This window comes from Littorina saxatilis, linkage group LG5 (assembly GCF_037325665.1).
Source record: "Littorina saxatilis isolate snail1 linkage group LG5, US_GU_Lsax_2.0, whole genome shotgun sequence".
Classification (NCBI taxonomy): Eukaryota; Metazoa; Mollusca; class Gastropoda; order Littorinimorpha; family Littorinidae; genus Littorina; species Littorina saxatilis.
In genome coordinates this window covers 49,548,478-49,573,046 of record NC_090249.1, presented here as the reverse complement: position 1 = coordinate 49,573,046, position 24,569 = coordinate 49,548,478, and the positions used below count along the sequence as shown (strand labels likewise).

General features: G+C 44.0%; 1 protein-coding gene across 4 annotated transcripts in view; it reads right to left on the bottom strand.

Annotated features, from left to right (window-relative positions):
* The window catches only part of LOC138967367 (tyrosine-protein phosphatase Lar-like), a gene marked incomplete at its 5' end in the record, with an annotated part of 172,642 nt that extends 149,182 nt beyond the window's left edge, over positions 1–23,460 (bottom strand). For all 4 annotated transcript variants that reach the window (XM_070339894.1, XM_070339895.1, XM_070339897.1 and 1 more), the window contains 2 exon segments: positions 6,363–6,671; positions 23,351–23,460. In XM_070339894.1, the coding sequence (XP_070195995.1) occupies positions 6,363–6,671; positions 23,351–23,429 (388 nt within the window).
* Positions 23,461–24,569: the final 1,109 nt, after the last annotated feature.

Below are 24,569 nucleotides of genomic sequence, written 5' to 3'. Positions count from 1 at the left end.
CCTTCCTTAACATCGATCTGCACCACCCATCCCTTTTGAGAAGACGCACACACCCACTCCAGTTTGAACATTCTGACAGTGCTGTCAACTACGGCAGTCTAGAATCTTTCGACACTGTCTCATTTCTTTAATGAATATAGACCTTACACTTGCACTTTCGATCAGTTCACCTTTAAGAAAGTTCTGTAGTTACCGCACAAGTTGTATCTAAACGTCCAGGGAAGCCTATGTCCACACACAATCTCTATATCAAACTGGGTTTCCTCAACTTATTGCCAGAGCATCCTTAAATGACCCCTTCCCTCTCTCTTTCGTCTTTCCTTATCCCTCCCTCCCCCCTCTGTTTCTCTATTCCTCCTCCTCCTTGCCCTCCCCCCTCCCCCTTTCTCTCTGTCTGTCTGTCTGTCTGTCTGCCTGTCTGCCTGTCTGTCTGTCTGTCTGCCTGCCTGTCTGTCTCTCTCTCTCTCTCTCTCTCTGTTTCTCTCTTCCTCCTCCTCTTCTCCCCTCCCCCCGTCTTCTTTCTCTCTGTCTCTCCCTGTCTCTGTCCCTCTGTGTCTCTCTCTCAATCTCTTTCTCCCGTGTTTCTATTTCCGACCGTGTTTTTGTAGTCGAGTCTGTATTATCGACCCAAGCTGAGGCTGTACATGTCTTCTTGCCTTCCATTCTTAAGAGCTGCACGTACAACCATTCTCCCGTCTGGTGTATATTTGTGTCTTTCTTTCAATACTGATCCTTCTATCGTCTCTCTCTCGTGTGATCAATAGACCCTATCGGTATTCCAAGCTCTCGTAATCTCTCGCAAACTTCAGAGCATAGCAAAGCATGCGGTACAGCGATCTCGTGCGAGCTGCACAAGCCAAGGTTCGAAGTTCTCGCGATGTTCAAAGCATAACAAAGAGCATGTCTCGCGAGAGCTGCTCAGATACCGAAAAAGTATATTGTCTTCGTCAACGTTACTCGTACGTCGCAGCCTGAAGTTGTCTCGACTTAGAAGCGAACTTTTGTTGAATTGTCAGTGAAAAATGCATTTATGCTCATACTTCACTTTTTATTTTATTGCATTTATGCGTGGGTCTGGGGAACACCCTTCTAGCTTTCTGTCTTTTTAATCAAATTAACAATTAGATAGTACTCCTGCAGTTCCTCCCATGACAATAACACTCCTGAACTGTTTGTTCTTTCGTTAGCACCCATAGACTTACATTTACTGCATGCCATATCCAATGAAAGTGCTCAAAACGGACGTCAAGACTCGTGTTCTGTAAACATAACACTTTTGTCTTCTTTTCTAATCACAAGGGCGGATCTGGGGGGGGGGGGTTACACGGGTTACGTAACCCCCCCCCCACCCCCCCACCCCCCAAAAAAGGCATTTTGGTAAGAGGTTTCAGAGGTAATTTATTGGCTCAGGATGCACCAGATAGCTCTATTTTGCTTCTTTGGATAAAAAAATTTCCGGGGGGGGCATGCCCCCGGACCCCCCTAGAGGCTTAGGCGCCTTCGGCGCCGTCAGTAACCCCCCCCTCCAAAGTGAATTGATCCGCCCTTGAATCACTATTGCTACAGGGATTCGATCACACTGCCAGTCTAGGAGATTTCAGCCTTGCCATCAGCCGCTGGAAGCCTTGATCAATTTGTTGTATTCTGCTTCGCTCGTTCGCAGAATCAATTCTTCAATCTCCCCAACCCCCTCTCATCCCCAACCTCCGCCTAATCTCTTTTGCTCATCCATCTATCCCTTACTTTGAAGAACCCCTATCAATTCTTCCGTCGCTACCCCGCCTCCCCTCCCCCTCTTTTCCCACAACGTTCTACAACCTTGCTCATTCTTCTCGTATCAAATGACCTTCGTTCACCAAATCCCTGACTCTCAAAGCTATCCCAACTGTTCATCCTTCTATCTGTTATTCTTTGGAGCTGGTTTGTGCATGGTCCCTTGGCACAATTGTTTCAACCACACAATCTACAATTGGATATCTTTCTTCGCGCTAACCTTTCAAACACACAATCTTCCATTGGATATCTTTCTTCGCGCTAACCTTTCAAACACACAATCTTCCATTGGTTATCTTTCTTCGTGCTAACCTTTCAACAAGAAGAGCAAACGCTCGATCGAGTCACTTTCGCAGTTCTGAATATTATATGAGGCATCAGATGGACAGGAAGAAATTGCTATTCACAACACAATGAGTCACGTTCACATAAAATTTGAGCCCGGTCACTTTTATAGTTTCCGAGAAAAGCCCAACGTTAAGTTGTGTGTTGCCGAACAGAAAAGGCTAGTTATCTCCCTTGTTTTTCTGATAACGTTCGTAAAAGGCTACAGATGTAAATACTTTGATGTAAAGAATAATCCTACAAAGTTTCAATCACATCCGATGAACTTTGTCAAAGATATAAAATGTCTAATTTTTCCTTTGACGCTGACCTGTGACCTTGAAAAAGGTCAAAGGTCAACGAAACCATCGTTAAAGTGTAGAGGTCATTGGAGGTCACGACTAAACAAAACATGAGCCCGATCGCTTTGATAGTTTCCGAGAAAAGATATAAAATGTCTAATTTTTCCTTTGACGCTGACCTGTGACCTTGAAAAAGGTCAAAGGTCAACGAAACCATCGTTAAAGTGTAGAGGTCATTGGAGGTCACGACTAAACAAAATATGAGCCCGATCGCTTTGATAGTTTCCGAGAAAAGTCCAACGTTAAGGTGGTGTCTACGGACGGCCGGCCGGCCGGCCGGCCGGACGGCCGGCCGGCCGGCCGGACAGACTAACACTGACCGATTACATAGAGTCACTTTTTCTCAAGTGACTCAAAAACACAATCTTCCATTGGATATCTTTCTTCGCGCTAACCTTTCAAACCCACACTCTTCCATTGGATATCTTTCTTTGCGCAAACCGTTCAAACACACAATCTTCCATAGGACGCAAGATGTTTGAATCCATCTCTTTCCCCTGGCTTTGTACTATCCTTTCAACCAGATAAGCTACAATTGGATTTAACATCTTTGTATCCATTCCGTTTCCCTTCCTTCGCATTACGTACCATTCCAACCAGACAATCTGGATGCAGACATTGGATGCAAGATGTTTGTATCTAAGGTATGGCTTTTCCTGTACATATTCCCATTCATTACACAATCTATACCTACCAGTCAACGCAAAATCTTGTTGAATGTATCACTGAGTTATAAATAACAACTCAGTGAGATGTATCGACAACAGCATTTACCTTAACTCACTCGCTTATCAGTTCCCATACCCCTACCTCTGCCATCGGACGCAGCATGCTTGTATCCACTGCTGTTTCTCTTCTCTTGGCCAAATCCTTTATCAGTTGCCCCATCGCTTGCCCCTCGCAAACCACACTGAATCATCCCCACTATCTGTTATCCTGCACTGTGACCGCCGCTCAGAATCCAGTCCTCGTCCCCTGGCACTTTCCCCACAGTCACAGACATAGAAAGGTAGTTCTTTTGTGTCTGTCACCCACAGTCCGTTAAAACACTAACTACCCCCCCCCCCCCTTTACCCTGAAAATCATTCTGTTCTCCTCCCTCAAAGTAAAACTGTTTTGGCCCCTTCGTGAAAGATCTTTCTGCCACTTTTACAAAAACTTTTAACCCTTCCCTCCGTAAAAACCATTCTGGTCAAAACCCCACCCCTCCCTACCTCAATCAAAACACTTCTGGCACCTCCGTGAAAACCCTTCTGTTCCAACCCCCCCCCCCCCCCCCTTAATCAAAACTCTTCTGGCCCCTTCGTGAAAGACCTTTCTACCTTCTCTGCGAAAAAAAAAACTTAATCAATCTCCCCTTCTCTCCATGACCCCCCCCCCCCCTCCCCTCCATGATTCCCTTCTTATCGATCGCCTGTCGTGGCGCTGACCAAATATGAAAGCTTGTTGCATGGGGAGTAGTGGCTGCCATCCCTCATCCTGACATAGCAAGGCTTGGCTGGCACAGCGGCCCGAGGTAAAGGTCGAGGTTTGCATATTGTGTCGCCTGGTACACTGCTGCTCGCCACTATGACTCTGATCGGAATTGTTTTAGAGGAACCAAGGAGCGGAGATGGGAGGTGGTGGGGGCAGAAAAGGCATTCAGTGCTTTCGAGCTTGACGAAATGCAGTCGAACCTGACCTTAGCGACCACCTCTCGAAAGCGACCATTGATCTCAGACGAGATTTTTTCCATATAATTCACTTTTCCATAGCGACCACCAATCTTGGTTTGTTCCTTGGGCGGTGGTTATGGACAGGTTCGACTATAGTTCCCTTTCCGGCTGGCTGTCTGGACGAGGTTGTCTCAGAAATGGTGTGCTTACGGGAGGCTTGGAGGAAGAGGAGTGGGGGAGAAAAATGGCGGAGGAAAGAGTTTCTCCTTGTGACATGGTTACAAAAGTCAGAAAAAATAGCCGCGACCTGCAGCATAGGTTAAACTGAAATATTAACAGACACAGTGCACATTTACAGACTGTGACACAAGCACAAAGACAAGACAAGACAAGACAAGAAAGACAAGACAAGAACACACACACACACACATACACACACACACACACACACACACACACACACACACACACACACACACACACACACACACACATATATAGAGAAGTATTTGATGCTTGCGTGCGCGTACATTTGTGTGTGTGTGGGTGGGAGTATCTGTGTGTGGAGACAAGTGCTTGCAGAGGGGTCGATCTGAAATCTAGCCATGGCTAACAAATCAATACCACAATAAGAGCAATACTGGGGAAATTCCTCTCACAGCTTAAATGTGTTATCGAATTCTGCCCGGATCCAAGCGAAGCTGAGACAAGAAACTGCCAATATTTTGGAATTATCCGGAGAAAGTTTAAATGCCATAGAAGCAGATCAAAGACGAAACGGGGTTATTTCTTCGAGAGTTTTCCTCTGCTGAGTCGCAATATGATTCGTCTGTTAAGCTACATTTTCTTTTCAGTCAGTTTGTATTCTAGTTTCGTGTCCTAGTTTGACCAACCTGATTGAGTTCAAATTCGTCATGGGTGTAAAACACATTGCAGTGATTACTTCAGGGTTTGCAATACACATTTAACCACGTCGAGTTATCATTTGGTAAAATAAGGTAAAGTAAAATAAAATCGATTCTTTGACGTTGCATAACAGGTTACATTTATCGAAATACATAATGGAGAACAAATGGTGCATGAAAAAACAGTGAGTGATTAAAGAAAAAATTCAAAGAAAGAAAGAAAAAAAGTAGTTGTATAGCTAGCCCATAATTATACACATGTATGTATATTATTTAAACATGAAATTAGAAATTCTGCGGTTAGTGAGCCTGATGTATGATACAAAACAGAAGTTTAATTTTGTGAGTAATGGTACCGGGGTTAGTAAGGTCTTATAGTGGTTAGCTGAAGTTTAGTACATAAAGCACATCCTTGTGAGTTGTGAGGAAAAGCAACGACACAAAAGTTAACCTATTCCTTACAACTCTAACCATGCTTGGCTGGATTTGCTCTACAAAGGGCTGGACGAGCACCCCTTCCCTCTGATAACAATATTATTATAATATCCACTAACAGCCATGTGAACTGGTTGATAGCTGCCATGGCAAATTGTTGCAGAATAATATTATATGAAATACAGGAGTTGTTAGGTTCCCTCCCACCTAACATTCGCCAACACAAACTCCCAGAAAACTCTTACCATTTCAACTCTTCAAGAGCCCACCCCCAAACGACGATTTTGGAATAAGTGTCCATAGTTATAGAAACTGGTTTTTACATTTTTTTTTTTATAAAAGGTGACATGCAGACAGAAATTAGATCTTTATTTTTTCTTTATTTTTTTAAAAAGTTTGCCAGGCATAGTTATAGAAACTAGTTTGGACGTGGATGGGTAAGCGCTTAAATCCACTCCCATGGGGCCAACCCTAACCAAAAGAAGAAAGCCCAAGGCGATTTTATAATTAGTGTTCAAAGTTATACAAACTATTTTGGACAATAATGGGTAAGCGCTAAATTTCACTCCCAACCAAAAGAAGAAAGCCCAAGGCGATTTTGGAAGAAGTGTTCATAGTTATAAAAATTGGTATTTTGAACATGAATGGGTAAGCACTAAATTCCACTCTCAACCAAGAGATGAAACCCCAAGGCGATTTTGACATCAATGTTCATCGTTATACAAACTGTTTTGAACATGAATGCATAAGCGCTAAGTTCCACCCCCAGCCACCAAGAGAAGAAAGCCCAAGAGATTACCACTATACGCTTATACTTATAGCTTGTTGTGGATTCTAAACATGCTCATTATAATCATATTGAACCTATGGATTGTTGAATAAAACAAGCCCAAGGCGTTGGTACTCACCATCGCCATCCTCGTCCTTCTTGTAGACGTAGAGCGTGGCATCAGCCTTGGCCTCGCCCAACCCGTTGTCTGCCACGCAGGTGAAGATGATGTTGTTCTCCCGCTTGGCCCTCACCGGCTTGATCCGCAGCACAGACATGTGGGGCACCTCCACGATCTCGTAGCGGTTGCGGCGGTCATTGATGCGCTTGCCCTTACGCTCCCAGTGAAAGGATGGAGCCGGGTTGCCTGACGCCTTGCAGAAAAAGCTGACGATGCCCTCCTCTGCCACCTTCTGGCTCTTGGGAGTCATCGTTATCTTGGGAGGGCCTGCACAGAAGAGGAGAGGGTAGAGGTATTAGTAGAGGATCTTTGGAGGACGAGGACGAGGGGGAGGGACGGAGGATGAGGAAAGGGTGAACAGTAAAATCGTGCAGGTGGGGGGTGTATTTTTGCACACACACAAAAAGAAGAAACAAGTCACATTGAGGCAATATCCAAACTCAGCCCTGTGCGACCTGAATGAATGAATGAACGAATGTCAAAATGTTCACTCTTCTTTCAATCCGTGACGTCACTTCCACTGGGCTATATCTGGAGTGTGCCAGAGACAGAAGCCAGTAAGGTGAAACACTGACTGAAAGGTCCAGGGATACAAGAACTGAAATCAAGAGGGAAATGACTGCTTGATAAAAGATAAGGGTGTGCACAATCTGGTGACATAAAAAAAAAGAAGTGTTGACCAGTAGTCCAAAAGGTCCACAAAAGGTAGCTTGCCACAAGAACTGCAATTCAGGAGGATAAGACAAGACTTAAATGAACAAAATCTTGTAGTAAAAAACAAGTACAACAGACATGTAACAAGGAAAGAAAGGGTAGTGAAATCCACAGCATGAAAAATACGCGGGATCAGCAATCAAAAACACAAAATCAACACGATCTTGAGAAGAAAAACAACTTTCAAAACAGAAACCACACACGAAATGTAACCAAAAGCATCCATATAGAATAACCACTAAAGGAGACAACAATCTACAATAACGTATCTGAAAAACCAAACAAAAGTGCGGATTAAAACAGACAAACCAGACTGTACAACAATCATTCAAAGTTACACAAAATAAAAATCGCAGAAAGGGTAAATAACACCAGCAACAACATTTTCAGAAGTAAGGTTGTTAACCTCACCACAAACAAGTGTCAATAAGTCAACTACGCTCGAAATAAATAAAACAAAAAATCTGAAACAGCATAACAGCAGGAATTATCATCGTTCCAAGTTCAAGAAATACGACAGAAATTAGCATAGCAACGTTGTTTCACAGTTTTGTGCACACACAAAAGAGTTGCCTAGATGCTTGCTGAGAATGTGTTTTTTTCGGAATGGTCTAAGGATCTCTGCTTCGCATATATTAAATTTAGAAAAAAGGTTTCTCTCATACAGTCGTTGCAATGAATGATCACTTCAAGCCTGTCACTTTATTTCCATGCCAAGAGCCTGGAAGAATGATAATGCAGCTGTGTTGAAAACCAAAGACACGACAATCTGACGCCGAGTTAGGTGAGTAACAGGGACACAAGACGAGAATACGGGGAACAGTCAATACTGATCATGAAATTACTTTGTCAATGCTGAGACTAGTGCAGAAAGCAACACTGAATACGCCCTTTTAAATTCTGTTTTGAGATCATTCTAATCTGCCTAACTGAAAATGTAACTTTGTAGTCGTCATTCTATTTCCAAACTAAATACACCCAGACCCCCTTTCATGACGTTTCCCATAGTTTAAGCCACACGTTTACCACAACCTGGACGGTATTAGCTGCTGAACACCTCTTCCAAATAGTCACTCACAGGTTCTTATGCTAATAAATCAGTAGTATACCCGGAAGTGAGAAACCATGTAAACTGTCGTAGACTAAGCACGAAGATGCCTCTCGTGCAATCGACAAATATATTCTCTTGTGGATGGATCACGTGTCTATCTCACTGCCGCCTAAGCTAGAACCACGAATTGCCAAATATTCAAACTATTGTCTTGTGGAAGGGTCCATTGTCTTTCTCTCAGCCGCCTAGCTTGTGGCAAACTGGCAATATAGCCATGCACAGAACCTCTTGTGGCAAACTGGCAATATAGCCATGAACAGAACCTCTTGTGGCAAACTGGCAATATAGCCATGAAACAGAACCTCTTGTGGCAAACTGGCAATATAGCCATGAACAGAACCTATTGTGGCAAACTGGCAATATAGCCATGAAACAGAACCTAACAGGACACATTGAGTGGTTCTGCACTGTGTCAGCAACTTACTCTGCACCAAAGCGATGTAGCGGAAGTGTAAAGTCATATTGGGGCTGTTCTCCGGGCCTGTGTGAAGCAAACGTTGATTTCATGAAATCCCCTGGCCGTTAATATCAGAGGTTTTTACTAGTGAGTGTATAGTTGCTTAATGAATTGATGGTCGGCCCTGGGTCTCAAAACTTCAGTTATTCTTGACATGAAAGCCGCTTTGGTCTTGGTAATTATTGACTACAAGAGCCTACAATCATCGCTGATTTTGTGTGTGTGTGTGTGTGTGTGTGTGTGTGTGTGTGTGTGTGTGTGTGTGTGTGTGTGTGTGTGTGTTTCAACACACAGACTGACTTGAAACTCAAAGAAGTTCAACTCTGCAATCTTTATCTTCCAGATGCAGCAAGTTAACTATGTCCAGATACACGACCTCATTGTTGTTCTTCAAAACGCTCAACGATGTTTTGATTAAATGCTCGAAATTCCTCCACGCAGCGTTCACATCACACAACAACATCGTTTTAAGATTCGCTGGACCTCCAGACGCCTCGTTCCATAAGCCCCGACTCCCTTCCAGATCCTTGGTACAGTGATAGTTCTCAAGGTTCGGGTAGAATTCTGCAATGTTTCGGGAACAATTGGAACCCTATGTTTATTATTCATCTTTAGCGACAGGTCTAGTTTCGAGTGAATGTTTTATTCCTAATCAAACGTAGCAAAGAGCTACTTTAAGATCGGAGAAAAGAAGGGAAGTAAGCTGTATATATTCATCACGTGCAACAAGAATGTTGACTATATAGTGAAGGCTTCGTTTTGTCCATAATAAACGTTCAATAAACTTAGCTTTCTTGTGTGTACACATTTTTTAATTTTATTTTTTAATTTAGGTTCATGACTTTCGGAGAACAAAGGCCTGTTAATTCAATCGTTGCTTACGCCGGTACTTTTGTTTGTCTGAACGCTGTACATGTACCAGATAAGAGCTCGTGGCTTATGAAATAAAGCGCTGGCATGTGGACAGCACAGAAGAATCTGTTGAAAGTGGCACATCCAGAGCAGCTGCTTTCTTCAAGCTGATGCCACCATCTTTTGTTCTGGTTATGGGTACCAAAAAACTGATAAAAAGTTCCAAAGAATGTTTCGGTATTTATTTTTTTCATGGACAGGCTGTCATTTTCAACAGGTTCAACTGTTGATATTCACAAATAAAAAGCCATTCCCCTAAGCCCCCACCATCTTTTTCCAGAAGCTAAAAAAAAAAGGTTAAAAACAAATTACGAGTTCCACACAATTTAACATGGCCTCCCACATAAATAACACGCAACGCTGTCGCAAATCTGTAAAATTAGTGGATACATCAATGTTAAAATCTCCTGACGATTCTCAAAGCAGGGTCGGAAAGTTAGTTGATCTTCTTCTGAACCTGTGCTCAATCCAATAGGAAGGGAAAACCCACTAAGCTACGATAGAAAAGATAGAGACGAAACGAAAAACTAAATTGACAGAAGAAAAAAACAAAAACGACAGTGAAATGAAAAAAAGAAAAGTTCAGAGAAAGGCAAGGTGTCAGCAATCTGTAAGGTGATAATCCCTGAGGGCTATTCCCTGATGTCAGCACACTCCCTCTGAAATAAACCGACACTCTCACAGAAACAAGACAAAGGTGTTCGATAGACAATCTGCACGGCAGGTGTTCAGTGACGTTGCTTGTCAATCACTCTGCACCTCTCAATAGACGCTGTTCGGGAATAACTCTGTCAAGTTTGTATGGGTTGTAGACGAGTTGCTGGCCTATCACTCTGCACCTCTGAATAGACGTACGCTGTTCGGAATTAACTCTGTCAAATTTGTATGGGTTGTAGACGAGTTGCTGGCCAATCACTCTGCACCTCTCAATAGACGTACGCTGTTCGGAATTAACTCTGTCAAGTTTGTATGGGTTGTAGACGAGTTGCTGGCCAATCACTCTTCACCTCTCCATGGACGTACGTTGTTCGGAATTAACTCTGTCAAGTTTGTATGGGTTGTAGACGAGTTGCTGGCCAATCAATCTTCACCTCTCAATGGACGTACGTTGTTCGGAATTAACTCTGACAAGTTTGTAGAGGTTGTGGAAGAGTTGCTTTCCCTTGTTTCCATAGAAACACTTAGACAAGTCTACAATGTCACGTGTAGTTTGCCTCAATGTTTCTTTGGCAAATCAAGGGAAAGCAACACTGAGGCAAGTCTACAATGTCACGTGTAGCTTGCCTCAATGTTTCTTTGGCAAATCAAGGGAAAGCAACACTGAGGCAAGCCTACAATGTCACGTGTAGCTTGCCTCAGTGTTTCTTTGGGAAATCAAGGGAAAGCAACACTGAGGCAAGCCTACAATGTCACGTGTAGCTTGCCTCAGTGTTTTATAGAAAAGCAACCAAAAAACAAGGGAAGCAACTCTTCCACAACAAATTAAAACCCAACAGAGGTATTTCCGGAATTCGTCTATTCTGTGTCTTTGAAAAGATTACTTACACAGGTTGCCGTCAAAAGGTTGTAAGTGTTGATGGAATGATTAAAGCTATTGCTGCTGTGTTGTAGTAGCCGGTTTGCTTTTGACAACAGGAAGAAGTTTTTAACTTGTTTGAGATATCAGATACTGCTCTTGATCTGCCAGTTGACAATTTCTCATTTTCTGGTATTTCGGCGAAGCTACAAAGAGCATGCGATTTTTAAGTGCTGAAAGCAAGGACAAACCCTCCCAAACTAAAGGAGTTTCCTGCGTTTTCTGAATATTTTTACGACACTGGCATCTGCTGTTCTATCCTGATGGATAGCAACTCTTTCACAAGGTCTCCGCAGGAAAAAATGTGAAGAATTCCATCATTGGTCAAACCCACACGCAGAGTACACTACCTGTTCTGCAAACAGTGTACCCCCCGACTTGCATACATACATGATCGTTACTTCAATATTTTCACATAATTTCCTTTTCATCGGATTCAGCGAAGCAGAAACATGACCAGTTTCCAGTTTTACCAAATTTACTGATTTGAAAATGAGAGTGCTTCAGATATTACAGACGTCATTTCGAGTGCACCTGTTCACTTGTAGCAGGTGTTAAAGTGCCTGAGTTTTAACACCTCACAGGTGGAAGAGATCAGTGGCAAGGAGCGATATCAACGGTGAGTGTGATAGTCAGTAAACACTGGCGATAATACAGGTATTACTGTGAGTAGTTGAGTAAACTGAGGCCCTGAAAGTGGTGTAACCAATATCCTCGATCTAACCGCAATTGAAACCCGGTTCCCTTCCATGTGGCGGTCAATCACAACGGGGTGTTAACGGGGTGTTACAACGGCTTGAATGACCGCGATCAACAGACGAATTCCGGAAATAACTCTGTCAGGTTTGTATGGGTTGTGGTAGAGTTGTTTTCCCTTGTTTTTCCCCCTTACTTTTCCGTAAAAAAAATGAGACAAGCTACACGTGACATTGTTGGCTTGCCTCAGTATTTCTATGGAAACGAGGGAAAGCAACTCTTTCACAACCCTTAGAAAAGTGTCCATAGAATCACTGAGACAAGCTTCACTTGACACTATAGGCTTGTGTCAGTGTTTCTATGGAAACAAGGGAAATCAACTCTTTCACAACCCTTAGAAAAGTGTCCATAAAATCACTGAGACAAGCTTCACTTGACACTATAGGCTTGCGTCAGTGTTTCTATGGAAACAAGGGAAAGCAACCCTTCCACAACCATTAGAAAAGTGTCCATAGAATCACTGAGACAAGCTTCACTTGACACTATAGGCTTGCGTCAGTGTTTCTATGGAAACAAGGGAAATCAACTCTTCCACTACCCATACAAATGTGAGTGTTGACAGAGTTTATTCCGAACACATCAGCTGGTCTATCAAGCTATTTGCCAATAATAATTGGGGTGGAGGTGGGGGATGAAACTCATTCATGTTTCATTATGGGGGCTAGAGTGGAAGGCCGCACTGCAAGCACTGGAAAACGAAATCCTTTAGCACGACACAGACACAACGTTTGTTTTGTTCGGGGACACGCTGTTAGTGGTCAAATTGTGTGGTTCACGTTCAGTTCCAGTATCTCAACAGCTTTTCCCTTCATTTCTGGTTCCAATAAAACAACATACAGAACGATACTTGTGTTTGTTTGTCTGTGTGTTGGTTAGTTCGTTTTGTGCATTCTGCGTTGTTCTTATCTTTTGATAAGAAAACAATTTCAGTCATCTTGGCAATTACAACTCAAGTTGTTAAACTTCTCTATCCAAGTTTCTTGAGAGTTTTGTGTGTGGAAGATGGTAAACTTGATATCGGGTCACAATTGTTAACCTTGTATGAGAACTTTTCTACAATCTCTTCCTCCTCCTCTCACACAACACCCCCCCCCCCCCCCCAAGCTGGCATCTCACTAGCTTCCACACATCCGGCCACCCTCTACAAACATAATTTATCACTTCCCCTTCACAGTGGAGGAGGATGCCCTCTGACCTCAGAGCTGAGGTCAGAGGGTAATAAATTGGTGCATGACGCATCACCGGTTTTGTGGATGTCAATCAGGTTCAGCTAACAGTCTTTTCAAAACGTCACTGTCCGGAGGGTGAGAGATTCGGGAGTTGAACTGTGGCAACAGTTATGACTCACGTGTTGATCTTGGCTTCGCTGGATGATCGTTTGTGTCTTATTAATCTGCATGCACTGAGAGTGCATGTGCGTGTGTGTGTGTGTGTGTGTGTGTGTGTGTGTGTGTGTGTGTGTGCGTGTGTGTGTGTGTGTGTGAGAGAGAGGGGGATGTGTGTGCGTACGTGTGAGCCAAAAGTCGAACGAGGTTGAATTTACACGTATTAAGTTCTGACTCGTTTGTTTGTGTGTTCGTTTGCCTGATATTCATGTGTCCCGAATGCAGCAAACTCGTGTTAAATTATATAAACAAGACAGTTGTAATGTAAATGTCAGCAGCGTTCCGAGTTCACCAAGCGTTGCAACCTTGGACAAGAAGCAACAATCACGTCTGTATGTTATATTAATTCTCATGCACACAAGAGAATGCTCAGAATGAAATGATAGCAGGCCAATGAATGAGAAGAGTATCAAGTACAAAATCTTAAGATCGAATAGTAAATTTAAACAAACTAATATATGTATTCATAATTGAGCAGACTTTCAAAAACAAAAAGACAGCTAACGTTCTAAAAGGCCAACATTTCGTAACGTTTTGTATTTTCATAAACTAAACATTCCAATAACATACCTTTCTTGTTTTTTGTATTCTGTATCCATAATTGCACATTTAAATATGTTCGTTGAATTAGTTTTTTTGTGTGTGCTTACCATTAGCCAAGTTTTCTAAATACAACAAACTGGGGCTAAAGGCCTTCGCTAATGCTAAAACCCCAAAACCGTGATTTTTTTCAAATCTACGACGTGAACCAAGTTGCAGCAAGTAAGGTGGCGGGGGTGGGGGGTGGGGGAGCTTCATATTTGTACATGTTCTTACTTAATGGTACATCAACAATGAACGTAGGTAATACAAAGATTCAAGCCTTGATAAAACAAAATATTAAAAAAAGAAAAGAAAAGCGCCTTCTGGGTACTAAGAGAAAAACAAGTACCGTTTCAAACAAAGGACAACTGCTCTACATTTCTCGCATTAATCTATTTGTCGAGGGACGTAAAGCACAAGGTTCGGGTGACACCCTCTGATCCCAAACAACACGTTCGTACGGTGCGAACGTGCAGCTCTCAGCGTGGCTCGGTGTACGTGAGCCATTAAGCATAGGCTGCTCCCACTCTTAATAACCAGCTGTGACCTTCAGTCCATCTAGTTAATTATTCATGACATTTCATCTATACCAATGTCTCTCCCATTGTGGTGTTTTGTGGAAATTAGATCTGAGAAACCAAGGGCACAAAGCGCTCTAAATGCACACGACATGACATGTGCCACGAGAGTCAATGAGTCATGTTGAACCAATCTCTTGGCACCTGAGAGGAAAACAAGCATGGAAATAAGCAAGCGACTTTCATCACGAATACCGATTTGGCACAATGGTGCCACGACACTGATTAATGGAAGAACAAACATTGTACCAATGCTGTAGCGGACCTGAGGTACAGAAGGTTCGATGGATGAAGGGAGGGGGAAGGGGGAAGGAGAAAGGCGGAGGGGGGGGGGGGGGGGGCGGCAGGCAGAGGATACCCTAAGGTGCTGTTGCCAAAAGGGCATATTGTGAACACGTACAGGGATGCTGAGGTAAACAACTGGACCAGGAAATATCACCAGCCTGGTATGATAGCGTTATAAAGTCCTGTTCAATGCAGAAATATAACTAATGATGAAACAAGGGGGGGGGGGGGGGTGGAACATTCTCCGAGGCACTGGTACCCTGTGGCCCTCCTGCTTTAGGCCAACTGCAGCACAATGTTGGACCCCCCCCCCCCCCCCCATCAAGAGAGACCCAAAGGAAACTTACTTCTGTCCATGGATGAATCTGAAGAAAACCTACCGCTAGATATGTTAAATAACTAGCGTTAGTCGGTTTAAGTGTGAACATGTCTCAGCGATTCAAATTGATCAGGATGCAATATCAGAAATGAAGTGCAGTGCAAACCGGACTGACTGACTGTTCTCTTGGCGTCCGTTCAGTATGTCATCGTACAGTTCTCCATGCACATCGTGGGGCATTTAGAAAGAACATTTAGAGCTCAAAAACCTTTAGACCTGAAGGCTTCCTTGCTTGAGCCCGAAATTGACTTGGCCAAGTCTTTTTACTTAAAAAAAATTCAGTGCGAAAGTTTTGTGCTGCGAGCTTTGTGAAGACTTAACTAACGTATGCATCCATCCGGACTGACCTATCCGAGAAATGTGCTGGCACCAAGTACACATGAAAGGGCAACGACTATCTTGGAGGACAAAGGATGGCAACGGTGGTGATAATAGTGATGGTAGTAGTCTGAGGTTCCAGAGAGAGAGAGAGAGAGAGAGAGAGAGAGAGAGAGAGAGAGAGAGAGAGAGAGAGAGAGAGAGAGAGAGAGAGAGAGAGAGAGAGAGAGAGAGAGAGAGGAGGGAGAGAAAGAAAGAGGTGAGAGGGAGAGAGAGAGGGAGAGGGCGTGAGCGAGAGAGAGGGGGGATGGGGGATGGGGAGGGAGAGAACGAGAGAGGGGGGAGGGAGGGAGAGAGAGACAGATACACACACAGAGAGAAACGAGAGAAATATAGAGTGCGAGAGAGAGAGAGAGAGAGAGAGAGAGAGAGAGAGAGAGAGAGAGAGAGAGAGAGAGAGAGAGAGAGAGAGGGGGGATGGGGATGGAGAAAAAGAGGGAGGGGGGAGGGATAGAGACAGAGACACACAGAGAGAGAAACGAGAGAAATATAGAGTGCGAGAGAGAGAGAGAGAGAGAGAGAGAGAGAGAGAGAGAGAGAGACAAAGAGACAATGAGAGAGAGAGAGAGAGAGAGAGAGAGAGACAAAGAGACTCTCTCTCTCTTTCTCTGTCTCTGTCTCTGTCTCTGTCTCTCACTGTCTCTTTGTCTCTCTCAGAGAGAGAGAGAGAGACAGAGAGAGAGACAGAGAGACAGAGAGAGACAGAGAGAGACAGAGAGAGCAAGTATAGAAATGCAGTACACAGCGCGCCATGAATAAATCACAAGCTACACAAGACATCCGTTCTTCGGGGACCTATCATTTCACATCGATCTGGACCACTGCCAGCACGATTCCCCTATAGCTACTTTCTATCTCTGTCGGGGGATTGAGGGGGGGGGGGGCTACTAAGAGAGGTACTTTTTGGACATATATGTCTGAAGGCGCGGGGGTAGGGGGGGGGGGGGGGACAACTGCCCTGATATGGCCCTTCGTGGTCGGCTGGGCGTTAAGCAAACAAACTAACAAACAAACAAAACAAGAAGAGCAAACGCTCGATCGAGTCACTTTCGCAGTTCTGAATATTATATGAGGCATCAGATGGACAGGAAGAAATTGCTATTCACAACACAATACAGATGTAAATAATTTGATGTAAAGAATAATCCTATAAAGTTTGAATCAAATCCGATGAATAGTTTCAGAGATATGATATTTCAATTTTTTTCCTTCAAGACATACCTGTGACCTTGAAAAAGGTCAAAGGTCACCAAAGCAGACGTCAAAGTGTAGAGGTCACTGGGAGTCACGTTCACATAAAATTTGAGCCCGGTCACTTTTATAGTTTCCGAGAAAAGCCCAACGTTAAGTTGTGTGTTGCCGAACAGAAAAGGCTAGTTATCTCCCTTGTTTTTCTGATAACGTTCGTAAAAGGCTACAGATGTAAATACTTTGATGTAAAGAATAATCCTACAAAGTTTCAATCACATCCGATGAACTTTGTCAAAGATATAAAATGTCTAATTTTTCCTTTGACGCTGACCTGTGACCTTGAAAAAGGTCAAAGGTCAACGAAACCATCGTTAAAGTGTAGAGGTCATTGGAGGTCACGACTAAACAAAATATGAGCCCGATCGCTTTGATAGTTTCCGAGAAAAGTCCAACGTTAAGGTGGTGTCTACGGACAGACTAACACTGACCGATTACATAGAGTCACTTTTTCTCAAGTGACTCAAAAAGGGGGGGGGGGGGGGGGCAGAAGAGGGGGTTACTGACAGAGGTACTGGAAGGAACAAACGGGTCCAGATATGTATTCGGAGGGAGGGGAGGGGTGGAGAGAGAAAGGAGGGGGGAGGGGGAGCGGCTGTGGAATAACATACACGCCTGTTCGCGTGTCTGTTTCTTTGCGTTCCTGCAGATGATATCTGTTTGTATGTCTGTCTGCGTGTATTATGTTAGTCGGACTGGCTATCTGCTTGTCTTTCTGTCTGACTTTGTATTCCTGCAAATAGACGTCTCTGCGTGTAGCTGGTTATCCTTTTGCCCGTTTTGTCCGTACATTTGCCTGTCTGTGTTCCTCCTCCAGTGTAGCAATCACAGTAAAGGAATATAACAGATCGATACAGTTTTGTTCCAGTTACGCTCTGATGGTGATGCTCAGACTCCAAAGTCTGACTGATCTCAATGGCTATAATCTGGAATCGATCGTACGGTGCTGTGTGATTTTGCGACAGTCCCAAGAGCCCAGTGTTTCAGTGTCCCACTGTTATCTGCAACACTCATCGCTCTCTCGCTTGTCTCGACTTTCATCTGATTTACGTGCGCCAGTTCTGAACACTCCATTTCTGCTGAACTAAAAGGGCACACCCCCCGAGACTGCTATCCACGCTTGGTGGTGGCTGGGAAATTTACGAATGTTACTTTTCTTATGACTAAACCTTATCTTAAAATGTGCCTGTTTGTCTCTTTGTGTTCCTGCCATACCGGTGTGTATACTATTCTTCTCATAACTGAACCTTTGTCGTTTATACTCCCTCGGTTTCTACGATTTTCGTAAAAAGCTGGGATTCGATATAAGATTAAAAAGAAATTCTCATTCAAAGAACATGGACCCTCAAACACACCCCAACTGCATTGTTAATTGCATCAGTAATGGAAAGGAATAAAAGGGAGACAAAAAACAAAAATCGAATGTCTCGAACTTGAATGATCTTTTCCAGCAAACAGTCACCTTTTTTTCTATGAGATCAAATGTCACATTTTTGTTTCCAAGAACCAAGCCAAGAAACAGTCAAAGGTTTAGGGTTTCCAGCAACTAGCAATTATTCAGGCAATAAAGCAGGATTTTAACTTTTGAGGGGCGAGTGCCCTAAATAGCTATCAAGATTGTAACTTTGAGGGACTAGTGCCCTAAATAGCTGTCAGAATGTTTAACTTTGAGGGGCTAGCGCCCTAAATAGCTGTCAGGATTTTTACTTTGAGGGGCTAGTGTCCTCAATAGCTGTCGGAGTTTTAACTTTGAGGGGCTAGTACCCTAAATAGCTGTAAGGATTTAAAAAAACCCACCATTTATGAGTTAGTGCCCTAAAATAACCGTCAGGATTTTAACTTTGAGGGGCTAGTGCCCTAAATAGCTGTCAGGATTTTAACTTTGAAGGACTAAATAGCTGTCAGGATTTTAACTCTGATGGGCAAGTGCCCTAAATAGCAGTATATCCACATAACCAAACGCTCTCCTCACCCTTTCGGTCCCTAACCCTTGAAGTAGCCCGGGGAGACAAAGACACCACAATCCGGTCCTGTTCTTTAAAGTTCACACCCTCAGGGGCCCGGCCACTGTAAAGGCAAGCAAGACACTAGGGCAAGTCTCGGGCTGATGGAATGGCGGCGGGATTGTCTACAAGTGGAATCAGCATGTACATGACTGCACTCTGCAGGGGCCTATCCATGCTGGTCGATACAAACTGTAGCTTCCTCTTCTGTCCCCTCGGACATCTCTACGACTACTGATTCTGGGTTGTGTTGGGGTGTGTGTGAAGGAGGTGATAGGAGGAAAGAGAGAGAGAGAGAGAGAGAGAGAGAGAGAGAGAGAGAGAGAGAGAGAGAGAGAGAGAGAGAGAGAGAGAGAGAGAGAGAGAGTTGCAAGACAGAGTGCTAATCTGTCTGTCTATCTGTCTGTCTGTCTGTCTGTCTATCTGTCTGTCTGTGTTTCTGTCTAATATGTGACGGAGGGCCCATGTGTGCGTGAAACTCACCACTGTTCACTTATTCTTTTCTTTGTCATATTCTCCTTGTAACATCTCCCAGAATTCCGAAACAAACAGACAGACTGCTAACGTTCGAAAATCAAGAATAAAACAAATCATATACATGTATAAACAAAACGAATCATACACAAGAACTTCGACCTAGCGGTGGACGAACAATATTCACAACAGACAAGAAGTGGTGACGTGACATATAATTATGATGGTGACACGACTTTTGAGCGCCAACATTTGAGCGCCAACATTTGAGCGCCGCACATTTTAGCGCCGCACTTTTGAGCGCCGCACATTTGAGCGCCGCGACATTTCAGCGCCGCACTTTACAGCGCCGGACATTTGAGCGCCGGACATTTGAGCGCTCAAATGTTGGCGCTCAAAAGACATGGAACCAATTATGATAGCCTCTGTACTGTGTTTTGTCCGTCTCATTTGAAAGATCGATAGATCGAAGGTCTTGTGAATGTTTTGAGGTTGTTGTTTAATATAAAAGTAAACGTTACCTTAGCTCAACTTTCTTGGTTTTTTTTTAATTAATATTTTTATTTTCTCACAGTTTTGGTCTTTATTTCAAATACAATTTCTTACAGGAAAACGATTTTCTTTCTTTGAATACTTGTTACCAAATACAAATAAATATTGTTCAGTTCTATATTCTCGTTCGTTGCCTCAAGTCAAACCCATCCCACCAACACAGCACAACCAGAATGCTAGCAGTGGAATATTCCATCCCTGTGTCCCGCCAGTCTGACAGGGCTAATGCCAACTGTCCTACGGAGAGATGGGGGTGGGGTTGAAGTTGGGGGTTCCTGGATATGTGGACGGTGGACGGGGGACAGTTTATGAATCAGCAGGGTCAGACGCGGAAGGGCCGGTGGGGGCCGGCTGAACGGCTGAGGACTCGCTTCACTGAACGTGTGTGACGGCTGGATGGCAAAGATCAATCATGGGCAGCTCGTTTTGCACTTACTGACTCACAGAGACGGCTGTGTGTTTGTGTGGGGGGGGGGGGGGGGGGGGAGGGGAGAGAGAGAGAGAGAGAGAGAAGGCGAGGGGTGGGAAGGGAAGAAGAGATACAGAGACGGTGTGTGTGCGTGCGTGCTAGGGAAAATACCTATCTGTCTGTTTGGGTGCGTTGAGGTATACGTTTGTGCGTAGGTGGGGGGGGGGGAGGCTGCAAAGGAGTAAAGCGTGAAAGACTGAGAGTGTCTTTAGTCCATAACGCTATGAACACCCATGGTACTGGATCACAGCAAAACGTTGTTTTAAACTGTACTATCATCCCCTACTGTCCACCGAACCTACGTCACGTCATAGACCATTTATCCTGGACCGCCAACTAGCTCTCTCCGCTCTTTCTCTCTATTACGAGGTAGCGGCCTCTCGCATTTAGGAACCTACGCTTACATGGCCTTTCAGAAATCAGGGGGATGTCATATCCGGTGTCGATTGTAAACATGGACGAAGTTGCCGAGGTAAGTTCTGAAAATGCTAAAATAAACTCAGCTAAAGTGCATATGGAACATGTTTTTCGATGAGTTTTGCTTAAGTTTAGTTTGGAGTTTTGGAAAATCCAGTTCATTGTCACCTCCCATTGTCACAAATAGCTGGAGCGTGCTTTCTTTTCACTGTCTTCGAATCGCTGGCCTTTCAAACCGGACGCTAAGCGCCGGCCCCTGAAAGTCGAGTGTCGTAACCTCAAAGGGTCACGTGACGAGTTGGCGGTCCAGGCTATTTGGTCTACGCAAGACAGCTAGGTGTCAATGACCATCCCACGTAAAAGAATGTCATAACTCCAAGGAAGTTCGCACGTCAAGATTTAAACTAACTTCGCATGATATTTTATGCATACAGCTGTCTTGTCTAGTGTTAGCCCGGCCACCACAAGTTTAACCAAGAAAAAAACAAAAACGTTAGTAAGTTTCTTCTCTTATTTGATTTTTTTTAGATAGCATTTTTAAACAGCCTTGCTTTGTTTCCAGACGCGGGAGTATGAATAATGGATCACAATGGTCCGCTAAGCTGAATCGCAGTCGTCTGGGGTGCCTGTACTACAATCATCACCATTCTGATGAACTTTGCAATAATCATGGCAAGTGAAATTATTTTCGCCGTATGCTGAATTTATGTTTCACATGTTACGTTCTAATATATATATATGTACTAGATGAATACCCGCTTCGCCGGGTACGGCTTCGCCGGGAAGAAGTCGAGCCGAATACCCGGCTGGGCCGGGGACCCGGCTTTGCCGGGTGTACGCCGGCTTTGCTGGCGCACCGCACGAAGGAAGGGAGATAAACGCGCAAAACACTGGAGAAGATAAGGAAGAGTAATACCCGGCTTCGCCGGGACAGTGACCTTCTAAAAATAGTATAACGGGAATATGGATTGAGCGTTGTCGACAGTGACCTTCTAAAAATAGAAACGGGAATATGGATTGACGCCACACGAAGGAAGGGAGATAAACGCAAAACACTGGAGAAGATAAGGAAGAGTTAGTGGGAATGGATCTGGGAAGATGAACAGAAAAACCAAAATCGGTTCAGTGCTGCGCGCTGAGAGCACGTGTTGAAATATCTCATCGACCAGGTTGTGTCCGGGGTGTACCTGAATATGGCCACCAAATTTGAAACAGATCCATCGAGAACCTTGGCCGTGCATCGCGAACACACAGACACACACACACACAGACACAAGTCGTATATAGATGTGGTTTGGTGTTGTGATAAAAATGCAACACACGTGAATTTCTCTTTCGAGATTTGTTGTTTATGTCACTCCAGACTCTCTTCTCATCGCTTTTACAAGAATATTACTTTTTGTTGAACATCATTTAACGGGCCCTTTCAGCTTGTACTATATCTAGAACGGCATGGCTGTACTCATTTATGCTGAGGTACACAGTCTGTGTGAAAAACAAAGCAGTTGTAATTCTACGGGAAAGATAGTATCTGCAAGTTCACACTGCCGTGTTAATTCTTTTCATTCTGAGCACTCCCTTAACCCTGAAAATGAAGTCATGAAAAATGTATACACAAAATAATGGTGAAAACCGCCAACCATTCAGGTGCAATGCTGATGCTGTCAGCGAGTTCAAACTGATGCGGTTTACTGCATCATTGTCCGCGATGTCGAAGGGTTCTAAAACTGGGGCACTGTAGTCTTTGCTAGTACTACTCCTAGTAATAATGCAGTAAATCCGCAGAACCTTTCAGTTGTGGATTGTTTGAATTTAACGCCAAAGAAGCAAATAACAGATTTTCAATCTGCTCTGCCAGTGTGTTGAACGTTCGTAGGTGTTCTGGTAAAAGGATGCTTCAATGCTGATCTGCGCTGATTTACAAGACGGTTTATTCAAGAAGGCAATTCCCTTCAAACTTTTCTTTCTTTAAACTGTCAGCGCAATGGCTGCGTTCTCTGTACCAAGGCAGGCTTTATTTTGTAGTACTTTATACACAAGTTCACGACTTCTATCGTTGTCTGAAGGCTTTGTTTTCTAGTACTTTACAATCAAGTTCACGACGTGTGTCATTGTTTGGAGGCTTTGTTTTCTTGTACTTTCTTGTACAAAAAAAGTTCATAACTTCTGTCATTGTCTGGAGACACACAGACTACAACGAGAGAAGGTGCCGCGTGGCTCACACAGAGCGACACGGACAAGCAGGGCAGCAGGTTCAAATCCCAGGCCGCCTCACTCCCTCCGGGGCAGGGTCCGCCCGGCTCAGGCAAAACAATCTTTATTCATGCCGCCGTCACTGTTTCCTCATTGCATTATTGACCGCCACACTCACGCAGCCTGGCAGCTCAGCGTTGGGGGTTTTCACCGGCATAAAACAAAGGGGAAGAAAAGACACAGATACAGTGGAACCCCCCTTGTCAGACCTCCAAAAATATGAGAATGGGGGTCCATTTACAGAGGTTAAGAACAGAAGATGTGAAAAATCAAGGGGGGAAGTCTTGCGGTATGGACAATACATTATCTTACGTGTCATGTCTTACATTTGAGGGGTCTTAAAAAGGTGGGTTCCACTGTATTAGAAGAAAAAGGAGCGACAATAATAAAATGGAATAAAAAGCTGGTTGTACTTACTGTTGGTCTGTGCGGCGACATGGTTGTCGGGGAGAAGGGCGACGCTTAGCAATGTCAACACTGACACTAAGAGCCACATAACGAAACCATTAATCCTTGCAACACCTTACCTGTGGAAAACACGACAACAACACCACCGTTAGACACTTGCACCTTTTCATGCCGACCCCATTGTCTGGGTCAACTTTAAAAGCCAGGCCAGTCTAGACCCAACAGAGCGAAGCTAGGCTTGATCGGGCTAGGCCAGGCACGGCTATAGGCCTGGCTAGACTGGATCAAACCTAGCTAGGCTATGCTAGGCTTGACTAGGCCAAGCTATAGTCACTGCAATCCGGGTAGTGCTGGATACTTCCTGTGAGCATGGTAATGCAAAACAAAAACAAAACTTCTGTCTGAAATGAAAACACAATGTAGTCAGATGACAAAGTGACAAAGTCCAGACCAGTTTAGTCCACACTCCGGAAATCTGCTGCTGTTCCGTACACACACTGTTGGCAGGTCGAAGCTTGACGTCTGCAGTTTGAAGACAATGTCACTCAGGTTTAAGAATACAAATCAAGACGAATCTGAAATACACGACACTCCAAAGTTCTGCTCTTCGTACAGGCTGGAAAAGACTCCGATAACGGTCTCCGTATCCAGTGCAAATGATGTCATTCTGTGCACAGAGCGATGACAAGTACTCCACGTAAGATTTGTGACGTCATAGCGCGAACCACTTCTGGCGCACTGCTCTCAGTCCACATATTAACACTAGCCGTTGGGATTGATGGGAGTAAACACAAAAAAGTTAAATCCACACAACCTAAGCGTATTCTGGCGATTAATCCAAGGGAGAGGTCTATACAAAATAATGTCGTATTTTAGTCCATCCTTTGTAGCTGTTATTGATACCAGGATGATAGATAATCTAGGGCTGGTTTCATCGCAGTTTCACTCAACCTTTACTGTTGCACCCCAGCCTGCCCCCCCCCCCCCCCCCCCCCCCCCCCCCACACACACACACAAGCACAAATAGCATAACACGGATTGAGGGAAATTCTTGCCTTCCTGCCTTTTGAAACACGAAACAAACTGCCCTTCCGGTTCACAAAATATCTTCATAAAATAATCAACCAGACTGCATGCACCTGAGATTTATGTTTTTTAAAAGCACCTGGGTACTGGCTTCGGTGGGTGAGATTACGTCATAAACATTCCGTGAACTTTACACACGGTG